Source organism: Archocentrus centrarchus, chromosome 1 (assembly GCF_007364275.1).
Source record: "Archocentrus centrarchus isolate MPI-CPG fArcCen1 chromosome 1, fArcCen1, whole genome shotgun sequence".
Classification (NCBI taxonomy): domain Eukaryota; kingdom Metazoa; phylum Chordata; class Actinopteri; order Cichliformes; family Cichlidae; genus Archocentrus; species Archocentrus centrarchus.
In genome coordinates, this window is record NC_044346.1 from 19,858,918 (window position 1) to 19,885,318 (window position 26,401).

The window sequence follows — 26,401 nt, forward strand, 5'->3', positions numbered from 1 at the left end:
AGCAGCAACTGAAACAGTTTATTTTGAACTGTAACAAGTAGGCACTCTAGCACTGTAACATTTTTTTAAAAAGTGATTTAAGTAGTTATATATGGAGGACGGATTCTGACATACTTGGCAATAAACAGAAATAAATAAATAGCTTGATGAAGTAATTCATGTGCCAAACATTGCATCCAACAAATACAAAATAAGAACTTTACCAACTTATTTGATAATACAGTGCGAAAAAAAAATCTAATTAAAATATGATAGTAAGTTTAAAAAAATATATTAAATGAATACACAATATGAAAAAACATAGAAATACAAGTAATGGCATTAAAAAAGAAACCAGACTGAGCATCAGTCTCTGAATGAAGTCAAAGGTGCTTTTTAGGACTGTCAGGATGGAGGGCATAGATCAGTCCAAATATGAAGGGCATAGATCAGTCCAAATATGAAGGGCATAGATCAGTCCAAATATGAGACAAACAGCTTGATGGTGGCATTCAGTGTCAACCATGACAATTGTACCTTCCAGAATGATAACATGCTGGATGGTTCAAGGTGAAGAGCATTCGGACCTGGTTGCTGACTGATTTCAGGAATAACAGGCAATAATCCCACAGGAACCTGGGTGAAGTCTGCCATGGCATCTGAATCCTGTGGATATTAAGAAAAAAAAGAGAAAAAAAGAATGGGGTGAAAATCTTGATTTCCAAGTGCAGAACCTCTAACAAACCAAATTGCAATACGTACAAAAGAGGCACTGTAGCAGTCTCTTTCATCACCCCCGAGGAAAACCGAGAGACAGGACAGCAGTCCTCATGGCAACAACATCACTGGTCTACAAGAAGGGAAAAACAATAAAAGTAAGCAAAAGCATCTTCTGAAGAAAATGAATCACATTCTTCACAATAAGTGATACAAAATAATTGTTCAGCTCGTTGAGAGCACTTATTTAGTGGAATGCATTGTATTTTTTTCTTCAATGCTTTCATGTCCAGAGCATTATAAGCAAGCAAAGTCGTAAAAAAAACAGAGAACGGCTCTCACTGGCCGCTTTTCCACATACGGGGTTCTGGTGCCAGTATTTGAACCGTTCAGCAGTTTTTCCACTCGAGGCTTGTTCCTGAACGTCACATTACCCTCCATGACCGAGTGAAATTAAGGCTACACGAATGTTAGCAGGCCTGGTTTACGCTTACAAACATGCTAACGTGCTGCATTTGAAATACAGGTAATCAATGTTAAGAGCTCTTATCATGGACAAAACATTAAAGGCTCTCAAGTAAAATACAGTACATGGCAGTTTTAGCTAATATTGGCCCCATAAGCCCATGCTAACATTTACATTAGCATTAGTCTGCAAATACGTTTATGCATCATCATGCAAAACTAGCCTGTAACAATACATTGAATAATAAAGTCATACATGACACATAAAAATATAATGAAGATGAAAAGCTCACCTTTAGAGAAGATTAGCTTCTTCCAATGTGTAAGTCCACAGGGTTTCTGGAAGCTTCCCGCACTTCTGTACTGCGCATGTGCACTGCTGAACTCACCCCAGCATTCACTCCAGTAACAAAAATATTCAAGTCCAGTTTACACACTAGAACTTAGTCTTGTACCTTTCTCAGGCTAAACGTGTACATTACTCACATTGCTTGAGTTAACTCAACAGTATAGTGAGACTTAAGTAAGCACACAAACGTAATTTAAGTAAGAATAGGTATTACATTTTAGAGTGTAGCTATTATGCTATAGTATAGCTACTATACTAATAGCCCCATACTGAGTGGCTCCTGTTGGTGTAATGTGCAGCTGGCCCATGTCCATCACTCAAAATCCTCTCTTGTACTAGACAGTGCCTACCCTGAAGTAGGAGCTAAAAACGAACCTAAGACAGGGTTCTAAGCACAATGGCAGTTTCCACATGCAACAGTTATAGTTAAAAGAACTATGTAAAGGTTTTGCTTATGTTTTCTGTATAATTACTTATAAGCATCCTAGCTAATAAGCGATAAAAACTGTTTTACCAGACAAAATCTAAACTGAAGAAGTTGTCAGTAGGCTTGGGAACAGAAAACTCGGTCTCTCTCATGGTCATTTCTTTCTTGATACAGCAAAATGCTACAGCAAATCATTCTTGGTCACTTTCAATCTAATTAAAAACTGAACTGCATTATGAAACACTCCTTTTCATCCCTGTGCTCCTGGTGAGAATGACATTTTATTTTCAACTTTTTCTAGTCCAGTCACTGTTGAATCACCACACTGTGTAAGGCAGTTTATGTCATGTAGGTCAGATGATGTAATTTATTTGACTGATTTCCCAAGCAAGTGGCAAGAGTTGGCAACTGGACCTTTGAGAAACTGCATTGTTGAAAACTGTGAAACCTCAGAAAAAAAGATAAGAACTCCCCAGCAACTGGACATTTTCAAAAAGCTCCTCTCTTCATATCTATTTATGATTTATGACTAATCAAACAGTCTAGAAGAGGGGCAGATGTATACAGGCACCTACTGGGTAAATTTAACCAGACAATTTGAGTGTTTTCTTCATTTACAGTTTTTCTGAATTGCTAAAACACTAAACTCCCTAAACCAAATCCTCAGTGGCCTAAACTTTCATGACTCAAACACTCTATGGGCCAAATGTGTTTTAGCAATTCAGAAAAACTGTAAGACTTTCCTCTAAAGGGATGGCATTGTTTTGCTTTCTTTTAATGTCTTTAACAGATGCATTCAGTGCATTATTGAAATTCAAACAAAGCAAACCCCATCTAAACACTCATATTTCTATCAACAATGTATACTCTTGTGCATCAACACTTAACCGTCTTTCATTTTGTCTTTCAGAGATTTACCAAGCATCGTTTCCTACATCAGACAAAATTAAAATATTGATTTTTTTGTCTACTTCATCTCCACTTTGTAGTTACATGCTGCAGGTGGGATGATTCTCCACTCCCCTCTGTACCCCTGCAACAGCCAGTTACAGCTGAGACCATCAGCAGTGCTTCTTTACTGCGTGATGTCATTTTGGTGTTGCGTTTTACTTTATTCATGTCTTTGTATGTGTAGTAGCATTTGGGATACTCAAAGTTTAGATAAAATCTTGTGTTGGGTTTGCAGGACCAAAAACCTCTGACTTGGAACAACAAAGGAAAAACCCAAATGCTGGATTCAGGAGACAGACATAAACTCAAAGGGCAGTTTTATTGCTGGGCTCTCTCACAAAATAAGAAATGCAGACAATTTATACACAAGGTAATGAGGGGAGAGGAAGCACGTGGGAAACAGTGGGAACAAATCAGGAATAACAAGACAAGGAAAGTCAAACTAGATGCAAAGTACAAGAGACAAAAGAGCACCAAAGTAAAAAAGGAATTCAGATGACTGACTCACACATGTGAACTTGACAGAGGCAAAAGGCAAAAATGGAGACGACTGAAAGAACAGTGGGAATACAAAGAAAATAGATCTATAAAACAAATGCCAAGCAAGAGACTAAGGCACAAAATAAAAAAAACTCATAACGATAAGATCAACCCACTAACAGAAGACTTTAAAGCTTGAACATAAATCCTTTCGCAAAACTAAAACAAACGATGAATCCACAAAGTCAAAATCCTGGGTCAAAGATCCAGAAACCCTGAGAGAGCCACCTCCAGGAATAAAGAGGAAAACAAAAGCAGGGAGCAACAAGCAAAACAAAGAAGCAAAAAAAAAAAAAACAAAACAAAAAAAAAAAAATCAAAGACAGTTCGGGTCAGGCTATTGGGGGGAGACAGGGGAGACAAAGGGGAGACAAAACAGCCCATGGGACAATGCTTAGGGGCTGAGGCCAGCAGTGAGGACTAAGCAACTCTGGAGGCCTGCCAGAGCACCTTAGGAGGCTTGTGACAGAGGAGATGAAACCCCTCTGGTGGCTTGGCCGGAGGCTGACAACGGCAATGAAGACCCTCAAGAGGCATGGCCGGAGATCAAATTTGGGGGAGGCAACGGAATACGTCTGGTGGATGGGCCACCCACGATGGTGAAGGAGACCCTATTGGGGCCTTGGTGACTTGGCTGGTGACAAGCAATGAAAGTGGAGATCCTGGGAATCGGGTGGTGCTGAACTGGAACCCTCGGACTCTGGCTCCAGTGGTTTGGGACCCACAGGCTCAGGTTCAGGCAGCTTGAAACCCTTGGGCTTGAGTGCCGGAGTCAGAGACTCAGGCAGAGTGGGACCCACTGGCTCCGGACTCTCTGGCTCAGGCAACAGCTGCTCGGCACTCAGGATTCTCAGGCCGGGGTTGCGCAGAACACTTATGCTACGTTTCCACTGCCGAGGTGCCGGTGCTTGTGCCAGTGCTGGTGTTGGTTTCAATGAACCGGAGGAACGCTTAAGAACTGGCCCACGTTTCCACCACGCTTTGCAAACTGATCCTTTATGTATTAGTGTGGGCGGGTCCTCGTCTGGACACAGAAGCCAAAGGGCACAAACATGGGAAAACACACTGTTGTGCTGTGAACATATTTTACAGTCCAAACAAAACTACTGCAGCATCTGCACAAGGTACACACAGACAGCGATTGTGAGCAAGACGACAAGTATTTATTTATTTATTTATATGTGATATGAACTGATACAAAGCAGCAAGTTCAGCCTTAGGCCCCAACCTAATTCAAAGCCATGAAAATCGCATCACTTTTCTTGTGTAATACTTAACATGCAGTGAAATAGCAGTAGAAAGCTTGATGTTGAGAAGGCAGAGTCACGCCCTTCTGCTGCTTTCGTCACACATTCTTGGTTCCAGACCAGCTAGCTTGTGGTGCCAGAGTTGAACCTGTTTTTGACCCGCTTTGGCCCGTGTTCAGTGTTTTTTCCACTGTAAACGCAGTGGAAAAAAACACTTAACAGTTCAAACACTGGCACCAGCACCGGCACCCAGTCAGTGGAAAAAGGGCCTGGGTGTCTGCAATACCCAGGTAGAAGAAGAAGAAGAAATAGCCTTTATTGTCCCACAGAGGGGAAATTTAGGTGTAACAGCAGCCACATTGTTGAAAAATATATATACCGTATTTTCCGGACTATAGAGCGCACCATACTATAAGCCGCACCTACAAATTTTTTGGAAAAAACTGGAAACGTACATATATAAGCCGCACCGGGCTATAAGCCGCTGGTATCTCCGCCGCTCTCGGTTTTCCACAATTACTCGGCACTCAGCAGAGGGGGACAGACAACCCCAAATTTGAGTTATAACAAGTCAATTCACCATTGATTCGTTCACGCCGAGCTTACGTGCAGCGGCTCTATTTCCCTCCTGTAGTGCCAGGTCGATAGCCCTCAACTTAAAAGCGGCATCATAGGAAGTTCTTTTTGTGGTTTCCATGATGAGGGAGTTTGAAAAAAATCTCTTTTGTGCCTGCTGCTAGCACTTGTTGGCGCTTTCTTCTTTGATTTCCAACTTTGACGTCCCATGATTCATATCCTGCTAAAGAGCCCCCTGGTGGTTAAAGAAAAATCCACAGAAACGCCGCACCGGGCTATAAGCCGCATGGTTCAAAACGTGGGAAAAAAGTAGCGGCTTATAGTCCGAAAAATACGGTATATGAAAAACAGGAAAATATTAACAATAATAATAATAATAATACATACTGTACAGAAATATACCAGTTTTGGGTTCACTAGAAAGTTGTACATAGTGTGCCCAGGTGTTGAACCTTGAACAGGACAGGCTATTTACAATATACTATATATTATCATACAATATGTGCATGCTATTGATTGTGGTTTTGTTGGGAGCAGTGATGGTTATAAAGTCTTACATCTGCGGTAACGCTCCTTTGTGCAGCAGTCTGTCACTGAAGGAGCTCTCCAGCTCAGCAACAGCTTCATGCACGGGGTGGGAGACCTTGTCCATCATTGATGTTAATTTGGTCAGAGTCTTTCTGTCTCCCACCACCTGCACTGGGTCGAGAGGACATCTTAGGACAGAGTTGGCCTTCTTGGTGAGCTTGTCTAACCGCTTCCTCTCAGCTGTAGATAAGCTGCTGCTCCAACATATTGCTGCATAGAAGATGGCTGATGCTACTACAGAGTCATAGAAGGTCTTCAGGAGTGCCCCCTGCACTCCAAAAGACCTCAGCCTTCTCAGCTGGTAGAGTCTGCTCTGACCCTTCCTGTAAAGCGCATCAGTGTTGTGAGTCCAGTCCAGTTTATTGTTCAGGTGAACACCCAGGTCCACTATCTCAATGTCCACTCCCTGTATGTTCACCGATGTCAGTGTGGTGAGTGTGTGCCTGCGGAAATCCGCCACCAGCTCCTTGGTTTTAGCAGCGTTGATCAGGAGGTGGTTCTGCTGGCACCTGTCCACAAAGTCCTGAGTCCACTGTCTGTACTCTGAGTCATCCTCATCTGTGATGAGGCCAATTACGGCAGAGTCGTCAGAGAACTTCTGCAGATGGCAGTGTGGGGAGTTGATGGAGAAGTCTGCAGTGTAGAGGGTGAAGAGGAACGGTGCCAGCACGGTTCCCTGTGGGGCCCCCGTATTGCAGACCAGCCTGTCAGAGACACAGCCCTGTGGCCTCATGTATTGTGGGCGGTCAGTGAGGTAGACCAGTATCCACTAGGACATGTGGTCCACTCCACCACGTCCAGGTGGGTCAGAGCTCGGTGCAGGAGGTAGATGATGGTGCCATCAACCCTGATGCCAGGCCGGTAGGCGAACTGCAGTGGGTCCAACAAAGATGTCACCAGAAGGTGTAGATGGTTGAGGACCAGCCTCTCGAGGCTCTTCATTAGATGCGACGTCAGTGCTACCGGCCTGTAGCTGCTAAGATCCTTTGGATGCTTGGTCTTTGGTACCGGTACCACACAGGAGGTTTTCCACAGTTGTGGTACTTTCCCCATCTTCAGGCTCAGGTTGAACATGTATTCCATAATGCCACACAGTTGATCTGCACAGCACCTCAGGAGCCTGGAGCTGATGCCATCTGGACCTGCAGTCTTTCGCACCTTGATCTTGAGTAGCTCATTCCTCACATGATGAGTTGAAAGGGACAAGATGGAGGTGGGGGAGGGGGGCTGTGGGATGTAGTCCTCTGAGGTGGGGGGTGGGGGCTGTGAGATGGAGTGCTCACAGGTACTGGGCAAGGGAAAGCTCTGGAGAGATGCCACAGGTCTCAGGTTCATAATTTCTTCTCTGATGCCAAAGCCCCTCTGGCTTGAAAGTTGGTGGCAGAAGTGGAGAGGAGCTGGGGAGCAGGAATGCTGGAGAGTGAGTAGCCTGTGACAGGCAGAACCTGCCCATGCTCATCTTCAGAGGTTTGGGCGGAGAAGATACAGTTGATGTCTTATTGCAGGACTGCAGTTTCCACTGCTGCTGTGAGGAGGCTGGGGCACTGGTCTGCAGCTGCAGTGGCAAGGGTGATCAGTCCTTGGGAGTAACTGTGGTGTAGGAATAGGTGGATGTTGTTGTGGACAACATAATGTCTCTTAAAAATTCAGGTAGATGATCCACATGGCTGATGCTACCCAGCCAAGTTGGGCTAGGACAGACTGTCTCTTCTCCAAGGCGAAGAAAATAAACCACTGTTCCCAGAGGATGAAGAAATTCCTCCGAACTATTGAGTCCTGAGTCTGCTGAATCCACAGCTGTAGTGTCGCTCTGCCAGGATTCAACAGTGTGGCAGGCAGGATGCAAACCCAAATGGAGGACTCAGGAAACAGTCATGGCAGCATTATTGCTGGGCTCTTTCATAAAATACAAAATTTGGGGGACGCTTTACAGGAACAGATAATCTGAACAACTAGGACTCTTATGGAAACAAGGAATCACACTACCTAGAGAGACGACTCAAGAAAACATAGACAATTTATACACAAGGTAATGAGGGGAGAGGAAACAGTGGGAACAAATAATGAAGTCAAACTAAATAGAGAGACAAAAAGACCACCAAAGTAAACCAGAAAGTAATAGATGACTGACTCACATGTGAGCTTGACAGAGACAAAAGGCAACCATAGTGAAAGATTGAACAGGGTCTTAGTTTGGAAATATTTGCTCCTGAGTTTTTATTTAGTAAGTGTTCAGCAATAAAGCTTCTCTGAGTTTACATCTCATCTTCTGAGTCCTGTATTTTGGTCCAAACTCTGCCTGCCACAAAAAGTCTTTGAAATTTTGAAAAAGCATGAACAATAATTTCATGGAACATCGAATAAATAGTCATAAAATGTTGGCATTTTACTATGCCTGTTTCACATTTTCATTGCCTAATTGTAACATTTATTCTCACTGATAACAGTTTATAAAGAGATAAAAATTTATATTGAGCAGAACTGAGTTCAGTTTATTGGTGCCCACCCCCACCCCCATCCCCCTTCTTATGTGGCCCCTTGTGAAACTTAGCAGGTGCTGAGTCTGTATCATTTAGATAGCATAAAAATAACTGAACTTTATAAATAAATTTTATTGTCTGCTAGTCTGATTTTATTATAACAAGTAAAATAAAACTATAGACTAGGAGGAGACACAAACCAAATCTAATTATCTCATATGGTAGCAATATGAAAATATTAAATCTTCTTGAATCATAGTACATATGTTTTTTTTCTTTAATATTTTTAACCTCTGCCAAAGCAGCATAAATAAAGGTACCAACTGCTGCTCTCTCTGATGTGCCCCAGCTACCCTCAAAAGCTGAATAATGAAACAGCTTCGTCCCCCCCCCCCCCCCCCCGTAGACAAACCTGTCGCCGGTCCAGTGCGATGGCGGTGAGCGTGAGGGTGGAGACGTGCAGGGAGCAGTACTGTACAAAGCGACTGATGTGGCACATAGTTCTTCCAAACACCCAGGTGCTGTTCACAAAGCGAACCTGAAGTAGGACACAAACACAGCGCAGGTCATTTAGTGTAAATGTGTCAAATTTCTCACCAAATGAGAAACATCAGCTGTTATCCACCCGCATCAGACCCAGACACGCTGGGAGGAAGGTCGACTTTTAAATCAGCAAGAACGAGAAGTCCTTTAAGTGCAGCTGTGATATGATTAAAATCTCTGCATACTTAACAGCTACTAGATGGACTTTTGAGGTAACAATGAACATACATTAGTTCCCACAGCACAGCAACACAAGCTTTGGCTCTTGATCATAGATCTGCAAAACCAGTGCACACATATATATATATATATATATATTATATATATATATATATATATATATATATATATATATATATATATATATCATGCACAGCATGCGGTTTTCACACTGTTCTGATTCAGGTAGGGAAATGTCAATAAAGCTGGGAACAATTTTAGACACTGCTGTAACACAGATTACAGTTTATAACCTGCACTGTCAGACATCTCCACTTGAAATGTGCTTCTGCTTCTTCTAGTCTTTATAACCACAGTTATAGTGACGCATGTGGTGCAGGTCATGCAGCATCCAACCATCAATTTATGCCTAAGTGCATTATTTTGAAAACTACTAAAAAGTCTGCCAGAGACAGAGAGAGGAGATAGGGTGAGGGTCTGTGAGGCTGCGGTTTCTCAGTGATCCTCAGGTTAGATAGGAATTGAGAGTGACATTGAATTGCAAGGTACCTGGTATGTCACAAAGGGCTCTTTCAAGGTGAAGCATTTTTCCCAAATCACACAGGGCAGTCTCAAGCCATTTCAGTTTGACCTACTGGCTCAAGACCCACTAATGCCTGAACCCTGAGCTTTCTCTCCTTCTCTGTTATCTGCAGCTACAGTGCGGTGAAAAAGTTTCTGTCTCCTTCCTGATTTCTTAGATTTTTACTTATTTCTTGCATAAGGATAACCCTTATAGTAAGTAAATACAAAATACAGTTTTTAAATTCATTCATTTATTAAGGGAAAAAAAGTCTACTCGATGTGAAACAGTAATTGCCCCTATAACTGGTTATGCCACCTTATCAGAAAGAACCACAGTCAAGCATTTGCAGTAACTGGCAATGAGTCTTTCACATCACTGTGGAGGAATTTGGACCCACTCTTCTTTGCAGAATTGTTTAATTCAGACCCCCTGGAGGATTTTTGATCATGAATGGCCTGTTGTCAAAGCATCTCAATCTCATTTAAGTCCAGGCTTTGACTAGACCACTTCAAAACCTTCATTTAGTTTTTTCTGAGCCATTCAAAGGTAGAATTGCTTGTGTGTTTCATCATCGTCCTGCTGCCTAAATCAAACAAACTAGAGCTTCAGGGCACGGACATGCTCCTTCAGGATTTTATGGTGGCAAGCAGCAAAGCATCCTGAGACCATCACACTAACACCACAATGTTTGACTGTTGTTGATGATCTTTTTTATGAAATGCTGTGTTAGATTTATACCACAGGTAACGAGAGTCAAACCTTCCAAAAAAGTTCAACTTCTGTCTCGTCAGTCCAAAGAATATTTTCCTAAAAGTCTTGGGGATCATCAAGATGTTCTTTGGTAAATGTGAGACGAGCATTTGTGTCCTTTTTGGTCAGCAGTGGTTTTCCCCATGATACTCTCCCATGGATCCCATTTTTGCCCAGTTTCTTTCTTATTGTTGAATCATGAACTCTGACCTCAACTGAGACAAGCGAGGCCTGCAGTTCTTTAGATGCTGTTCTGGGTTCTTCTGTGATTTCATGGCTGAGAAGTTGGTGCGCTGGAAATACTTTTTCACACAAAATCAAGTAGGTTTGGATCCCTTTAATAAATCAAATCATAAGCTGCATTTTGTATTTACTTGGGTTATCTTTGTCTAATGTTAAAATTTTTTGATCTTAATTTTAAGTGTGAAAATATGTAAAAATTCTAATAAATCAGGAAGGGGTCAAATACCCTTTCACATCACTGTACCGCCAAGCAAAATGAGAAGTGGGAAGGGAAAAAATCCAGTGTGTTGGTAGTTCTACTGTACAGCTGTCAAAAGTACAAGCCCAAAACACATTGCCAAAATTGGAAAAACACCAAGTATGCTAAGTAGTTCAAAAAAATTGATCTCAAACTCATGTACATGGAGAGACTCAATTAGCATATATTTAGAAATGCACTGTTTCGTGGACTCCCACACAAGGTTGGAGGTTGGAGGAGGTGAGCTGCCCACGTCTGTTTAAAAGGTATAACATTTTAACAAATCCACTTCATACAGAGTAAGTCCCAAACTCCATGCCAGCAAAGAATTTGCAGGGTTGAGGGTGATTTAATTATCAAATGCTCATTTTCATAGACTTGTACAGAACTGCCAGCAGAAAAGGAGAACCATTTTCCCCTCACAGGGCAATTTAATTCCCAGTTCAAAAACACATTAAAATTGGAAGCAATTTTTTAATATTAAGTTTGGTGGTGGCAAAAGGATTTGATAGCTGTTAAATCAAAGTAACTACCCCACACAAATACAACACAGACAGCAAGAGAGAGGCATCATAATGACACCACTGGCGCCATCTTTTGGTATCAACTCCATAAAATTGAAGTTACTTCTTGGTAGTTGGAGCAGTGCTGAGTGTGGAGCAGCTCCCCCTAATCTGACTTAGTTTAGTTATTATAAAACTAACATTTATGCGTAAAGATTAGATTTGCCACCTCCAGTCTCTGAACCGTAGCCTACACACACACACACACACGCACACACACATGCACAGGTACAGTGGTCTTACCAGAGTAAAGGGTGTATTGAGGACTGTAATGAAGATATCAGCCACAGCCAGGTTGAGGATAAACAAGCTGGTGGCGGACAGGGTGCGCTTGTTTTTGACCACCACGTGACACACCAGGGTGTTCCCGAACAGGGAGATCACGATTATCAGGGAATAGGCTGCCACCAGCAGCGCCTTGATGCTGCCGTCCTGAGACTCCCCCCCGCTGCTGGCCAGAGAGCGCCAGTCCTCCAGCAGACCCTCATCAAAGTCCAGGAGGAATAATCCCGAAGTCATGTTGCCTCTCTGTCCCGAAACATTAATGAACCGCTCCGCGTAAGAAAAGATCTCCTCTCCCGAAAGTGAAGAGTCGTTAGTTCTCTGTCCTGCTGCTGCCCTGCTCATCCAGAGGACCGCCGATAACCAAACACACAGTGCTGTCATTTTCTTTTTCTTTAATTGCATCCCTCTCCCTGTAGTTATAATGTGCGGGAATGCGAGGTTTGCACCTGCTTCTCTGTCATTCGTGTCACTGGAGTAAAGGAGAGACGCTGAAGCTTGGGCAACAAGTTGTGTGATGCGACTCAGCAGCGGGCGAGGCTGCTGTTTATGAACCGTGTGTGTGTGTGTGTGTGTGTGTGTGTGTGTGTGTGTGTGTGTGTGTGTGTGTGTGTGTGTGTGTGTGTGTGTGTGTGTGTGTGTGAAACAGAGAAACAGACAGAGAGCGATCCTTTCTCTTGTCGCTCTTATTGATTCTCTCTTGCTGCGATGTTTACCTGCAGGGTGAAGCTTCTGATTTGCAAGTCAAAGGCTGCTCCAGGTCAATGTGCCACTTAAACCGCCAGGATGTTTGATCGGTTTAACTGCTTTAGCGACAGGCAATCAAATTGATTCCTATAAATGTATTGGGGGATATTACAAGACTTTAAGGGGGAAAAAAATTACGTGTCTCTGGTTCCTCGCTCATTCGGGTAAAACATTTGCTCAAGAAAAACACATATAAACTTAAAGAACATTTATTTAGGAGCATTTTTCTTTACTGATACTGGCACTTGTCACAAATATAACACACATACCAAAGTGCAGTCCTGTTCAGCCACTTTCTCCTTCATGTACTCTTTGTGTTAGCCCTGTGGGAGGCTGGCAACCTGTAGTACAGGGTGTACCCTGCTTCTCGCCCTATGACAGCTGGTATACACTCCAGCCCCCCGCAACCCTGAACAGGATAAGCGGAAGAGGATGGATGGTAACTTGGAGAAGCTGCTGTAATGTACAACTGAAGGTTCTGCAGACATCAAACTATGAATCTCCACTGAGATAATGTGGCTTAAGCGCTCCCATAAACACTGAATCAAGCATGTGTAAACAACCAGATACAGGTTGTGCTATTCTCTAGCATGGTACTTAGGATGGGCTCCATATAAAGATTTATCAACCTACTACTGTTCATTTCATTGTTATGACCACAGGTGTAGGAGTAAGTAGGAGCGAATAACCAAATTTTCTGAATTCGGAACGACCTGGAATTTGAAACACTCAGGGAAACTGCTGATTGGTCAGATGCAGATCTTTGCTTATTGGCTCGGAGAAATCCATGTGGTTCTCCAGTGTAGTAGAGAGACCTGGGGAAGCTAATTTTGAATAACGTTACCAAATTTGGTTCTTCACCCAATGAAGGCTTAAGAACAGCTGAAAAGGCTGATTTCTGATTTCTTCCCGAGTCAGCTCTGCTTTATGTATTCCCACTATATATAGCCTAATATTGACTGTTATTATAGCCAATGAATGAAGATGTTTTACCTCACGTCTGAGAGATCTACAGCAGTTCTATAAGCTTCTTATAAGTCATCATCATTAAATAATCTGACTACTGACCTCTACCTTTAAGGCTAGACTAGCAGCATTTAGTTCTTTACCAGTCTTGTAAGAAAGATAACTCCTCTTCATTTTCTTATGTGACCTTAATAATTCAAATGATGTCAAGGGTGGGGCAGTGATCTCAGGACCACACCTCCAAGATGAGAACTTTTAGAGCTGAAGAGATCTCTTGGATGAGAGGAGCAACATCTTTATGAGCCTAAAAAGAAATTCAGTTGCCTTCAACCCAAGCGCTTAAGGACTACATATCATATTCTACAGCTGTGACTTGAGATCTCATGGGGAAGTCTTTCACACTATTGAAAGATGAAAATATAAATATGAAAACACACACAAACACACAGTCTTGTTATCTCAGTCAGCAGCTGCACTGCCTTTTCAGCACCTGGTGTGGTTGTGTACTAGGAGTCCATAGATGCTACTCAGAGCTTTGCAGATCCACCTTTACATGTCACCGCAGGGGGGCACTGTTAAAAATATGCAGAACAGGAGTAATGTGGGCTACTCTTGTGCATGTTTGTGCTGTTGTTGGTCCTTTAGTTTGGGACACTGAGAACATGGATGTCCAAACAGAGAAAGAACTTCTTTGGAGTGAAGTGAAACCAAAGAAAACATCCCACTGCTGCCACCAATCTTTAATGTTTTTAATGTTTTTAGCAAGTTCTCTGACTCCACTGGCCTAAGAATGACAATAAAGCTATTTAATCTCAAAAATAGCTTGTTGCCCTCTGACATTCTGGAGCCAGTGATCACAAAAGAGAGACAGAAGAGTAAACCATGCACTCACTGAATTATATTCATGTTGAACTGTTACCTGATGCCTGATTTCTGGGGGTTTTCTTTACATGAATGTTTCTATTGATGTGGTAAGGGTATAAATTGGTGCATAAAAATTCATCAGAATGCTGAAAATGAAGTGTGAGACACTCACAGTAGGTCGACAGTCAATCACAGGGATAATAGAGAGACAGACAACCATTCGTGCTCACATTCAACGGCCAATTTATAGTTGCCAATTAACCTAACAAGCTGTTGGGTCTGTGGGGGTCCCTGGGCGTTTAATGCCCAGGGTCTTCCCGCTGTGAAGTGGCAGCACTCACGACTGTGTCACCATCCATGCTCCCAAATGATTACAGTTGTTCTGGGTCAAACAGTTTCAATTTAGCCATAGATTTATTTATTTGTTTCTTTGTTTGTTTGTTTGTTTTCAGAGGACTGTGGAGCACAAAACTGGCAAAAGGCAATAATGCTAATTATCCACAATCATGGTCAGCATGTTGCCAGTCAAAATGTCATAAAAAAAACATTTACGTATCATCAATTATCAACCAACCTTCATCTGAAGTGCCATCAATAGGTAAAAAATAAATAAAGACATTTTGTGTGAGCTGTAAAATATACCTCCTTTGTAAAGTTGTTTTAGTCTTCGGGTAGCAGACAGCACAATCCCCTGCTGAGAATGATAATGGCAATGAAATAAGCCACAAAGCTTGGACTGCTGAGAGGAGAAATGGGATACCAGCATAAATTATATATATGTAAATTAAAGTAATTGCAGTTCACCAGAAAAGACAAACACAGATAACACTGGCGATGAATGGATTCCATGTGAAATCCCAGTGCTGAGAAGATTCAGATTTCTACACTGTGGATTCAGACACCTCCTTTCATACTGCACATTTAGCACATAAATTACATACATTTAGCAGCTCTGTGTGCTGCACAAAGAACTCAGGAAAATAGATTAAAATAAAATGATTGAATATATAAAATGTTGATGCTATTCAATCAACAGCTGTTCAGACAATCTGTTTCCATGAAATTACAGCGTCTACTTCAAAGTTTTTAAATGCCATTTGGTATAAATGAGGCTGAGAGGAGGGGGCAGAGAGAGAGAGAGAGAGAGACACTCACAGACATTGAGCAGTAAGAAAGCCACAAACATGTTACAGATGAGAGGCTAAGACATGTTAATGATCAAAAATGCAGGCGTAAGATCCAAACTGCTGCTTTGTTTATCTAAATCCCACTACCACGAAAATAAGTGGGCTCATCTTGAGCAGAAGATACCAAGGCATCAAATTGGCTTCATTCTCAGCCTGTTTGTGCTGGATGGATTCTAAGACTCAGGAGCCTCAAGTTCAGCATGTGCTCCTGGTAATCAGCATTGCACTTAAACAACATTAATGGACAGAAGTTTTAAAAAATTGGATTTAAATCCAGAACCAGAGATAGCTAATCTGTTTAGTTTCTAGGGTCCTGCAGCATTAATTTCTGCCCTGTGGCCCCTGAGGCTCAAACTTTTAGAGAGCAGATGGGCTGGCGTATGTTTTGCGAAGCAATTGCAAAATCCTGACTGACTGTCTCTTAGTCTCAAAACTCCCCACTTTTGGGGTAAATATAATGGGCACAGAAGCAAACTGTAAAAAGCTAACAAGATGTTTTAGCACACCTCAACTTAAAGCTTTGAGAAACCAGTTTGTACTGTATATTGAAGTTCTTTTTTTTTTTGGTTGGTTTCTTTGCTGTGCAGTACATTGATTTCCACATGCATTACAGAGAGCAAAACTCCCTGCTGGAAGGGATAACTGAGCCAGCAGCCTGGTGGTTCTCTTGTAGAAGAAAAGCAGAAAATTACTAAGCTCTAATGCTGCAATATGTCTCAAATTCTAATACTAAGTGAACCATGAAAGGGTTTTTTCTTGATTTTCTACCCATAGCCTGGATGGTTGAAGGGAATGTAGTTCAAACCAAGATGCAAGGAAGGTCATTAGTACAAAAATGTGTCAAATAAATACAAACACAACACACAGTCACATTCAGGAGAGTGAGAAGAGAATTTCAAATTGCAATTTCTGCTCACTCTACAGACTGAGCTCCACACTTCCAGTCCAGATAACATCTGCCTGAGGTATTTTGATCATCAAGCAGAGGTGATTATCTAGTTCAAAGGTTTGTCTGCTTCCTACCCGCTGTAAAATATTAGTTCTGCAAAGCTGCTATGCCATTACCTGGTATGACTGTGTGAGATATGAACATGGTGTGGATAATAAAAATCCATTGCATTGTTTAGACTTACTTAGAAGTCACAGACTCATCACTCATTCGCATTATGTGCCACCATCTGAGTCATATTTCAAGTGAACAAGTAATAATTTGTGTGAAAAATTCATACAAGAGCAATAGTGGTGTGAGATTTATTCACACTTCCCTCCATTCACACAAATGTCTGTTATCTTAATGTGGAAGTGATGATTGATGATAAAAGGAAGCGTGGAAAATGTGAGAACATGAGGCCAGATGTTCACTATTAAATCAATAATTCCTTTTTTGTTAATTCATGCAAATAATTTGCATGTTCTCTTAGTCCATTTACTTAGATTGAACATTATGCTCTTACCACTCTTATTCAATCAACATTCAATCAGAGATGACGTTCAAAGAGAACATGTAAATTGCTTGCATGTGCAATATTAAGAGCGTGGTGGTGTGGTGGTTAGCACTGTCGCCTCACAGCAAGGCACCAGCTAGGGCCTTTTGGTGTGGAATTTGCATGTTGCCTGCATGGGTTGTCACCAAGTGCTCAGTCCAAAGACAAGGCTCGATTGATTCCATCCATTCCAGGACCAGACTTCCCTCTCCCTGGCTAGCTCCATGGTGTTCCCACGCCAGCCAAGAAATGAGACCGGCATGTTCTGGTTCTGCCCCAAGGCTTCCTTCCAGCAGAACAAGCCTGACATACCTCACCTAGGAGGCGCCTTGGAGGCATCCTGGTCAGATGCCCAAATCACTGCAAATGGCTCCTTTCGATGTGGAAGAGTAGAGGCTCTACTCTTCTCCTCACCCTATCACTAAGGAGAGCCCAGCCAGAATATGCTTCAAGTTCTCACTATGGTTGTACAGGGCCAAATGACCCTTCACAGCTGCACTCCAAAAGCACCCCCATAGGATCCCCCAAGGGACATGGTCGAATGCCTTCTCCAAGTCCACAAAACACACTTGTATTGGTTGAGCAAACTCCCACAAACCCTCAAATATCCTCAAGAGGATAAAGGTCCAGTGTTCTACAATCAGGACAAAAAAAAACTGCATTGTTCCTCCTGACTCAGAGGTGTGCCTTACAGACGGACTCTCCTCTCCAGTATCCTGGTGTAGAACCTCCCACAGAGGCTGAGGAGTGTGATCCCCTATAACTGGAGCCAGATTTCTACAAGACATTGCAGAGGTGTGTCCAGAGCCTTGAGAAATTCAGGCTGAATCTCAACCCCAGGGAATGATGTTAACTGATGAATCTAAATTGGTCATAGGTGTGAATGTGTGTATGAATGGATGTCTGTCTCTCTGTCAGTCACTCTGTGACAGACTGGCAACCTGTCCAGGATGCACTCTGCTTCATACCAATTGGAACAGGCTTCAGTGCCTCTGCCCTCAGCCACCCTGAACTGCGTAAGCAGAAGAAAAAGGATGGATGAGATAAGAGTACGAGCAGAATGTGTACCACAGTGGTTGACAAGAGGGAATGAAATCTGTTAGATGAGCTACACCAGGGTGAATGACACTCACTGACTGGATTTTTATACACTGCTCCAAAAAATTAAAGGAAGACTTTTGAATCAGAGTACAGCATCAAGTCAGTTAAACATCTAGAATATTGATCTGAGCAATTAAGTAGCAGAGGGGGGTTTTAATCTGTTTCAGCTGCTTTGATGGTAATGAAATTAACAACAGGTGCACTTGAGGGGAAACAATGAGAGAACTCCCAAAACAGGAATGGTTTTACAGGTGGAGGTCACTGACACTTATTCCCTCCTCCTCTTTTGACTGTTTTTTCACTAGTTTTGCATTTGGCTAGGGTCAGTGTCATGGTCATTAGGTAATAACTGGACTCCACAGAGGTTGCACAGGCAGTCCAACTCCTCCAGGATGGCACATCAATATGTGCCATTACCAGAAGGTTTGCTGTGTCTCCCAACATAGTCTCAAGAGGATGGAGGAAATTCCAGAAGGAATTTACGACAGGAATTTACTCTAGGAAGGCTGGACAGGGACGTAGAAAGTTTTGAACCTATCAGCAGGACCAGTATATGCTCCTTTGTTCAAGGAGGAACAGGATGAGCACTGCCTGAGCACGTGTGACAGACATGAAAGGGTCTAGAAAGGTTGTGGAGAACGTTATGCTGCCTGTAGCATCATTCAGTATGACCAGTTTGGTGGTGAGTCAGTGATGGTCTGGGGAGGCATATCCATGGATGCCTACAAGCTAGGCAACTGCACTCTGACTGCCATTAATATTGGTATGAAATCCTTGGACCCATTATCAGACTCTACACTGATGCAGTGGGTCCTGGGATCCTCCTGGTGCACAGCAAGAGTATGCAGACAGATCGTGGTAGGTAAAAGAACTGATACAATTGACTGGACCCCATGCTCACCTGACCTAAATCCAAAAGAACACCTCTGGGACATTATGTTTCAGTCTATCCAGTCCTGTCAGATTACACCTCAGACTGTCCAGGAGCTCAGTGATGCCCTGGTCCAGATTTGGGTGGAAATTCCCCTGGACACCATCCGTCATCTCATTAGGAGCATGCCCCAACATTGCCAGGCATGTATACAAGCACATGGGGGGCCATACAAACTACTGGACAAAATGGACTAATCTGCTGCATCATTTTTCACTTTGTTTTTCAAGGTGTCTTTGAATTGAGTCCACTGTAGGCTGATCATTTTTATTTCCATCGATCACTGAGACTCACTGATTACTGCTTTTTTTTTTTTTTTTTTTTTTTAAATCATTACTGGAATTTCTGACCAGGGCCATTTTAATATCTCTCATTGTTTCTGCTAAATAATAGATCAACAGTGTGGGTAAATATATACACTTTCTGGACAAGAGTGAGGAGAGAAGAGCACTACCAGTCTCACTCTGTCATTTGTGCACAGAATATAAAGTGACAACAACCAACTGTTAAACCCTGGAAACAGCTGAAAATAGCTAACCTGGCTTTACACTGCAGAGCAGCATCTCTAAGTGGCTCCTTCCTCTTGCAGCATGAAGGAAAAGGTGAGACAACAGTGCCACACTGAATGTCCAAAAAAATAATAAAAAATCTTCTTTAAGGAGACATTGAACCCAAAAATTGCAAATATGAATTTTTCTTCGGACCCGGTGCTGTTTATCCATCTGTTTTGCTGTGAATTGGTCAATTTTGGCAAGAGAGGTTTGCCTCTCTGGCTAGCTAATTGCAGGGGCTTTGTGGTGCTCTTAGAAAAAATGCTAAAAAAAAAAAAATGTGGTGCTCTTTCTGGAAATGCAACTTGCTATTATCACATACAGCTCAGTGGAACAGCAATATGAGAGTCTTCTCTTTATAACTAATATTTCTGACATGTCCACCTGGAAAAAAATCCCCAATTTTACACAGTAACAGCTACAAAACTATAAGCCAAGATGAACGACCTCGAGCTCCTTGAATAAGAGACACGTTTTTTCAAATATTTTCTATTTGAGTCATTTTTGAAATATTTTCTTTTGCTTATCACCAATCCAGAGTGAGACATGTAAACTCTCCTTACCTAAAAAAAACCCTGTAAATCTGAGAATGAATAACAACCAGTGAGTCAATATTACTTATTGAGCTGGTTCTAAAATATTCTTAAGTGTAGCTCTACTAAATTTTATGCAACAGAAATCCAGCACAACAGCTCCAACAAATAATGATATCTGTGCTTGGCAAGTTCCTTAGTGAATCTCCCATGTTTGGCAGCCTTTGAAAAAACAATGCCTCTTGCATATTAATACCAGATCTGGTAGAGAGAGATTAGGAGCTTAATTTCTTTATACTTTGCACAAGATCAGTAAAATAATTCCAGTTCCAATGAATGACTTTTTAACTCTTAAAGTTATCATTTTAAACTACAGTGACAAGAGAAGGGATACATACTGACCGGTGTTTACAGCGATCCTTTAGTGGTGGGTCAGCATCAGTAAACATCTCATTTCTGAAGCACTGCTCAGAGGGTACATTGTCATTATATAATAGATACAGTAAGGTTTGGGTTTTTGCTCTGGCTCGCCTTCAAGTAGGAACAAGCAATAAGATACTGCTTTAACAAGGGATCAGCAGCATCATTACGGCTGCATAAAGACATCTTCTCTATTGCTGCACATCTTTGCGCAGCTTCCCCAACCGAAGTAAAAAAAACCATCAGGTCACCAATAATGTAGGTTCCCTATGCTCAACTCATAAGATCACACAGAGACACATAAAACATTGTGTTTACTTGATTGGGACTTATTTGTATCCACTTGCAGCTAATGTGGCATCTAACTGGCAGTGCACACAGATTACTGAATTCAGATACTCTTAACAAGTTTCAAAAGAGCTTTTGTTCAAGTCTTCAAATGGTTTTAACAATATCTGCTAGTTTAGCAGATCAGAGGATCTTAAATGTGGTTTTTTTGCAGTGCATGGAAACTAATATACAACTAAATAGATATTTGTCAGCACAATTCCCCCATGCCCACATACAAACTTTTACATAATTGCATAGAAACTGTGCAGTAAGTAAGAAAAGCCTTAACTCTTCCAGTATTGGCGTGTGTGAATGTACTGATACCTGCAGTGTTCAAAACTACATATTTTGTACTCATCACTCAGTTTTTTGTTTTTTTTTTGGTCTTTTTTTCATATCTAAAAAAATGCCATAGTGATTCTATCCTGTGTGCACCTGTTGCTAATGCACTCTAATGTTATCTAATTAGAGCCCAATCCTCGGTCTTCCTTTTCATTTTTTTTCTCTCCCTCTTGTTGTCGAGCCATCTGATGGATTCGCTGCTTTCAATGCATCTGCCCTCAGGACCAGTTTAAAGGGGGTGGGGAGTTAGTGTCACAAAATGTGAATAAATTCTTGTGTGTTTGGATGTTAGTTGGATATGATTTATGAACGGCTTAATTTCCTTGAATTTAATTGCTGATTATTTATCGTTATTTATTTATCAATTAGGTTGAAGCAACATCCAATTTAAACTGAGCTCCAATAGGTGTGCTGTTATTTACAGAATAACTGAATGAACAAATTTAGCCTTGGGGAGTGTGTGTTGGCGATAACGATAATGGTGCAGCAGTTGAATATTAGTTCTTGGCTGAGATTTAAATGGCATACAGCCTCCAGATTGCATTGCACCAAAGACTTGTAATCCCCCGGTGTTACAGAAATATTACATTCAAACTACCAAAACAATATGACTCTAAAACCAATAGTCCATGAAGAATTTATGTTTATATCAAATGCCCTCATTATTCCACACAGTAATGAATTGAATATCACAATAATAAGAGAGAAAAACATTTAGGACACTTTGCTCAAATAATGTATAGTGCAATATTCCAAATTAAAGTTGCTCCAGACAGTACAGGTGCTGGTCATAAAATTCTAATATCATGAAAAAGTTGATTTATTTCAGTAATTCCATTCAAAAGGTGAAACTAGTATATTATATTCATTCATTACACACAGATTGATAAATTTCAAATGTTTGTTTCTTTTCATTTTGATGATTATAACTGACAACTAATGAAAACCCCAAATTCAGTATCTCAGAAAATTTGAATATTGTGAAAAGGTTCAATATTGAAGACACCTGGTGCCACACTCTAATCAGCTAAGGCCTTTAAATGGTCTCTCAGTCTAGTTCTGTAGGCTACACAATCATGGGGAAGACTACTGACTAGACAGTTGACCAAAAGATGACCTTTGACACCTTGCACAAGGAGGGCAAGACAGAAAAGGTCATTGCTAAAGAGGCTGGCTGTTCACAGAGTTCTGTGTCCAAGCACATTAATAGAGAGGCGAAGGGAAGGAAAAGATGTGGTAGAAAAAAGTGTACAAGCAACAGGGATAACTGCACCCTGGAGAGGATTGTGAAACAAAACCCATTCAAAAATGTGGGGAGATCCACAAAGAGTGGACTGCAGCTGGAATCAGTGCTTCAAGAACCACCACGCACAAACATATGCAAGACATGGGTTTCAGCTGTCGCACTCCTTGTGTCAAGCCACTCTTGAACAAGAGACGGTGTCAGAAGCGTCTCGCCTGGGCTAAAGACAAAAAGGACTGGACTGCTGCTGAGTGCTCCAAAGTTATTTTCTCTGATCAAAGTCAATTTTGCATTTCCTTTGGAAATCAAGGTCCCAGAGTCTGGAGGAAGAGAGGAGAGGCACAGAATCCATGTTGCTTGAGGTCCAGTGTAAAGTTTCCACAGTCAGTGATGGTTTGGGGTGCCATGTCATCTGCTGGTGTTGGTCCACTGTGTTTTCTGAGGTCCAAGGTCAATGCAGCCTTCTACCAGGAAGTTTTAGAGCACTTCATGCTTCCTGATGCTGACCAACTTTATGGAGATGCAGATTTCATTTTCCAACAGGACTTGGCGCCTGCACACAGTGCCAAAGCTACCAGCACCTTGTTTAAGGACCATGGTATCCCTGTTCCTAATTGGCCAGCAAACTCGCCTGACCTTAACCCCATAGAAAATCTATGGGCTACTGTGAAGAGAAAGATGCGATACGCCAGACCCAACAATTCAGAAGAGCTGAAGGCCACTATCAGAGCAACCTGGACTCTCATAACACCTGAGCGATGCCACAGACTGATCGACTCCATGCCACGCCGCATTGCTGCAGTAATCCAGGCAAAAGAGCCCCAACTAAGTATTGAGTGCTGTACATGCTCATACTTTTCATGTTCATACTTTTCAGTTGGCCAACATTTCTAAAAATCCTTTTTTGTATTGGTCTTAAGTAATATTCTAATTTTCTGAGATACTGAATTTGTGGTTTTCATTAGTTAGTCAGTTATAATCATCAAAATTAAAAGAAACAAACATTTGAAATATATCAGTCTGTGTGTAATGAATGGATATAATACACAAGTTTCACTTTTTGAATGGAATTACTGAATTAATTTAACTTTTTCATGATATTCTAATTTTATGACCACCACCTGTATTAGCCAAAGCAAGTGTAAGAGTGCTGAGTAGTAACAGCGGCCTCTGTGGTCACAAGTGGAAATTACAGCATTTCTGTGCAATTTTTCATGTGCTCATGCACCAAAATAAAATCATCTCATTCAAAAACAGCAATTTTACAGTTCACAGTAATTGTATTTAATTTAACTTAACAGCAGCTTAGCGTAAAACTGTGGTGGATAAAATTTGTCAGTTCATGCAGTGTTAGTTTTTGTGTCTTTTACCCTCCTAATTTGAGGTTATTAAATCTTGGTGACAAACAACAATTATGAAATAAAAATGTATTTACAACAGCAAACTGACGATTCAAAGTTGAACTATCATCACTGATATCTAGCACGTCAGTTTTAACAGGAGAAAAAAAAGAGCACTGCCTTGAAAGGCATGCCTCAAAAGCTAGAGGGCACTAGGCACAGGGTGAGATGGAGGCAGCTGAGCCACTGTGACCACCCCTAAAGCAATCAGCCAAAGGAGAAGAAAAAACAGAAGCTATATGAATAAGAATAATTCATAAGAGTGAGTGCCCAAAACCTTAATGATTTGGCCTGCAGCAAATTGCCAAACTTAAAAAAAAAATGGTCTAAGTAATCTCAACATGGCCTTTCACCACTGCCTGGGAGCAAAAATGCAGCAACAACAAATAATAATTCTAACAATCTGATTACATTTGAAACATTTATAATTTATTAGAATGTGTTCAATAATTTGAACATCACTGGTTTACCATTAGCAAGTTTTAAAACAGCTGTCCGTGACATCTTTATCAGTCCACACTGTACAGGCATATACAGTACTGTGCAAAAGTCTCAAGCCACCCCTCATTTCTTTATATTTCCCAAGGAAAATGGGAAAGTCATGACAGTGCCTCCACCTTGTTTTACAGATGTCTGGAGACACTCACTGCTGTACCTCTCTCCTGACTTCTTCCATTAACACTCAGTCCATAATACCTGTTGGCACTCATTTTCAGTCCAGTTCTGGTGTACTTTGGCATGCCTCAGCCGTTTCTCCCTGTTTCTCTTCCTTAAGAATGGCTTCTTGACAGCCACCCTTCCACTGATGCCATTTGTGATAAGTAACTTGATCAGCTTGAGGACCAGATTAATCTCTCAGGTCCTGCGTTTGGCCTTTGCTGGAATTTTTCCCTATTTCTAAATGACATGACTTTCAGATATTGTTCATCTGCTTTAGACAGTTTTTTTTTAGGCCTGCCACTTTTTCTCTTCTCTTCCACTTGTTCAGTTTACACAAATATTTTAAGGGCACACTGCATACCATGCAAAGATATGCCAAGTTTTCAGCTAATAGCTCTTTGGGAATCACCTTATTAGTGGAAGAATATTGTTTTGTGTGACAAATTGTGATTGTTGTCATTTTTCATGGCTTTAACAAAAGAAACTAGAGCAAATGGTATGTTTTTGTAACAGGCTGCTAGTAACAAAGTGCCTAAAGATATCATTTTAAATTTGTTGCTTGCAAAGTTGTTATTATGTAGACACAACACTGGTTCATCCCTTGAGTTAGGTGCTTTTTAATACTAAATAATTCATCGGTCAGTGTCATTCCTCTGAAAATGGTCAGGTACAAGGACTGGACTGAAAATGGATGAAAACGCAGCCAATGTCCAAAGAAAAACTTTGAAAAACCTTCAGAAAGCCTGGAGAACTACAGTGCTCAAGACCACTTTAGAAAATCACAAGAAGGTCTGGCTCCTTGGATGCAAACTATAAAGAAATGAGGGGTAACTCAATACTTTTGCACAGTGCTGTACACTGAAAAGGCATATCATTATGACCACTGATTATCTGAATAACACTGATTATCTCTTCATCGTGACACCTGTTAGTGGGTAGGATATATTAGGGAGCAAGTGAACATTTTGTCCTTGAAGCTGATGTGTTAGAAGAAGGAAAAATGTTCAAGTGTAAGGATCTGAGTGAGCCTGACAAGGGCCAAATTGTGATGGCTAGACAACTGGGTCAGAGCATCTCCAAAACTGCAGCTCTTGTGGGCTGTTCCTGGTCTGTAGTGGTCAGTGTCTATCAAGCCAAACCAACAGACAAGCTAGTGTAGCTCAGATTGCTGAAAACATTCATGCTGGTTCTGATAAAAAGGTGTCAGAATACACAGTGCATCAGAGTTTGTTGTGCATGAGGCTACATAGCCGCAGACCAGTCAGGGTGCCCATGCTGACCTGTCATTTGTTGTGCACAGATGTTTGCATAATTATTTTTAATTCCGTTGCTTTTAAAATTTGATATTTGCACCTCAAGAGGAGACAAACAATAGGCTTTCACATCTGTTGTTCCCACGTCTGATTCTTTCTTTGTTGTAGTACTGAAACAATGAGAGAATTAATAAGCAGAAAAATGATTAGAACCTATTTTGAAAAATGCTCTGTAATTTTGCTTATTAAAAAAATTAATTAGAAAAACATATCTGGCTGATCTCAGTCTTACAGGTAGCATCTATTGGCCAGCTCCATACACAGAACTGTTCTGACCTTTTGCACTTGTGCTTCTGCAGTGCACACTGGACGAAAAAGGCGACCATTCAACCTGAATACCTTTTTGTGAAAGAAGACAAAAATCACAGGAAGATCAATTTGGAGGGTTAGGGTTGCTCAGGATGTTGGAGTAAAACCCTGCTTTGACTGGGTTGGATTCACAGTGCACAACACCATAAACGTCAGAACAAAACAAACATGCTCCTGGTCATGCTGCTTATTTTCCAGTTTGGACACTGGGAACTCCTCATGGGAAACTCCCGTTTTGTCACCTTGTTGCAGCTGGAGACCCAACTCTCATCATTAGTGACAATCCTGGATGTGAGGGTAGTGGAAGGGGCAAAGTGTTATGATCACACCCTGCATT

The 26,401-nt window shown here is 41.5% G+C and overlaps 1 protein-coding gene across 1 annotated transcript in view; it reads right to left on the minus strand.

Annotated features, from left to right (window-relative positions):
* The window catches only part of gpr83 (G protein-coupled receptor 83), a 30,674-nt gene extending 18,607 nt beyond the window's left edge, over nucleotides 1-12,067 (minus strand). The window contains exons 1-2 of the mRNA XM_030742107.1: nucleotides 11,645-12,067; nucleotides 8,732-8,857 (exon numbers count right to left, since the gene is read on the minus strand). Coding sequence (XP_030597967.1) covers nucleotides 8,732-8,857; nucleotides 11,645-12,067 — 549 coding nt within the window. The remainder of the gene's footprint in view (nucleotides 1-8,731; nucleotides 8,858-11,644) is intronic.
* Nucleotides 12,068-26,401: the final 14,334 nt, after the last annotated feature.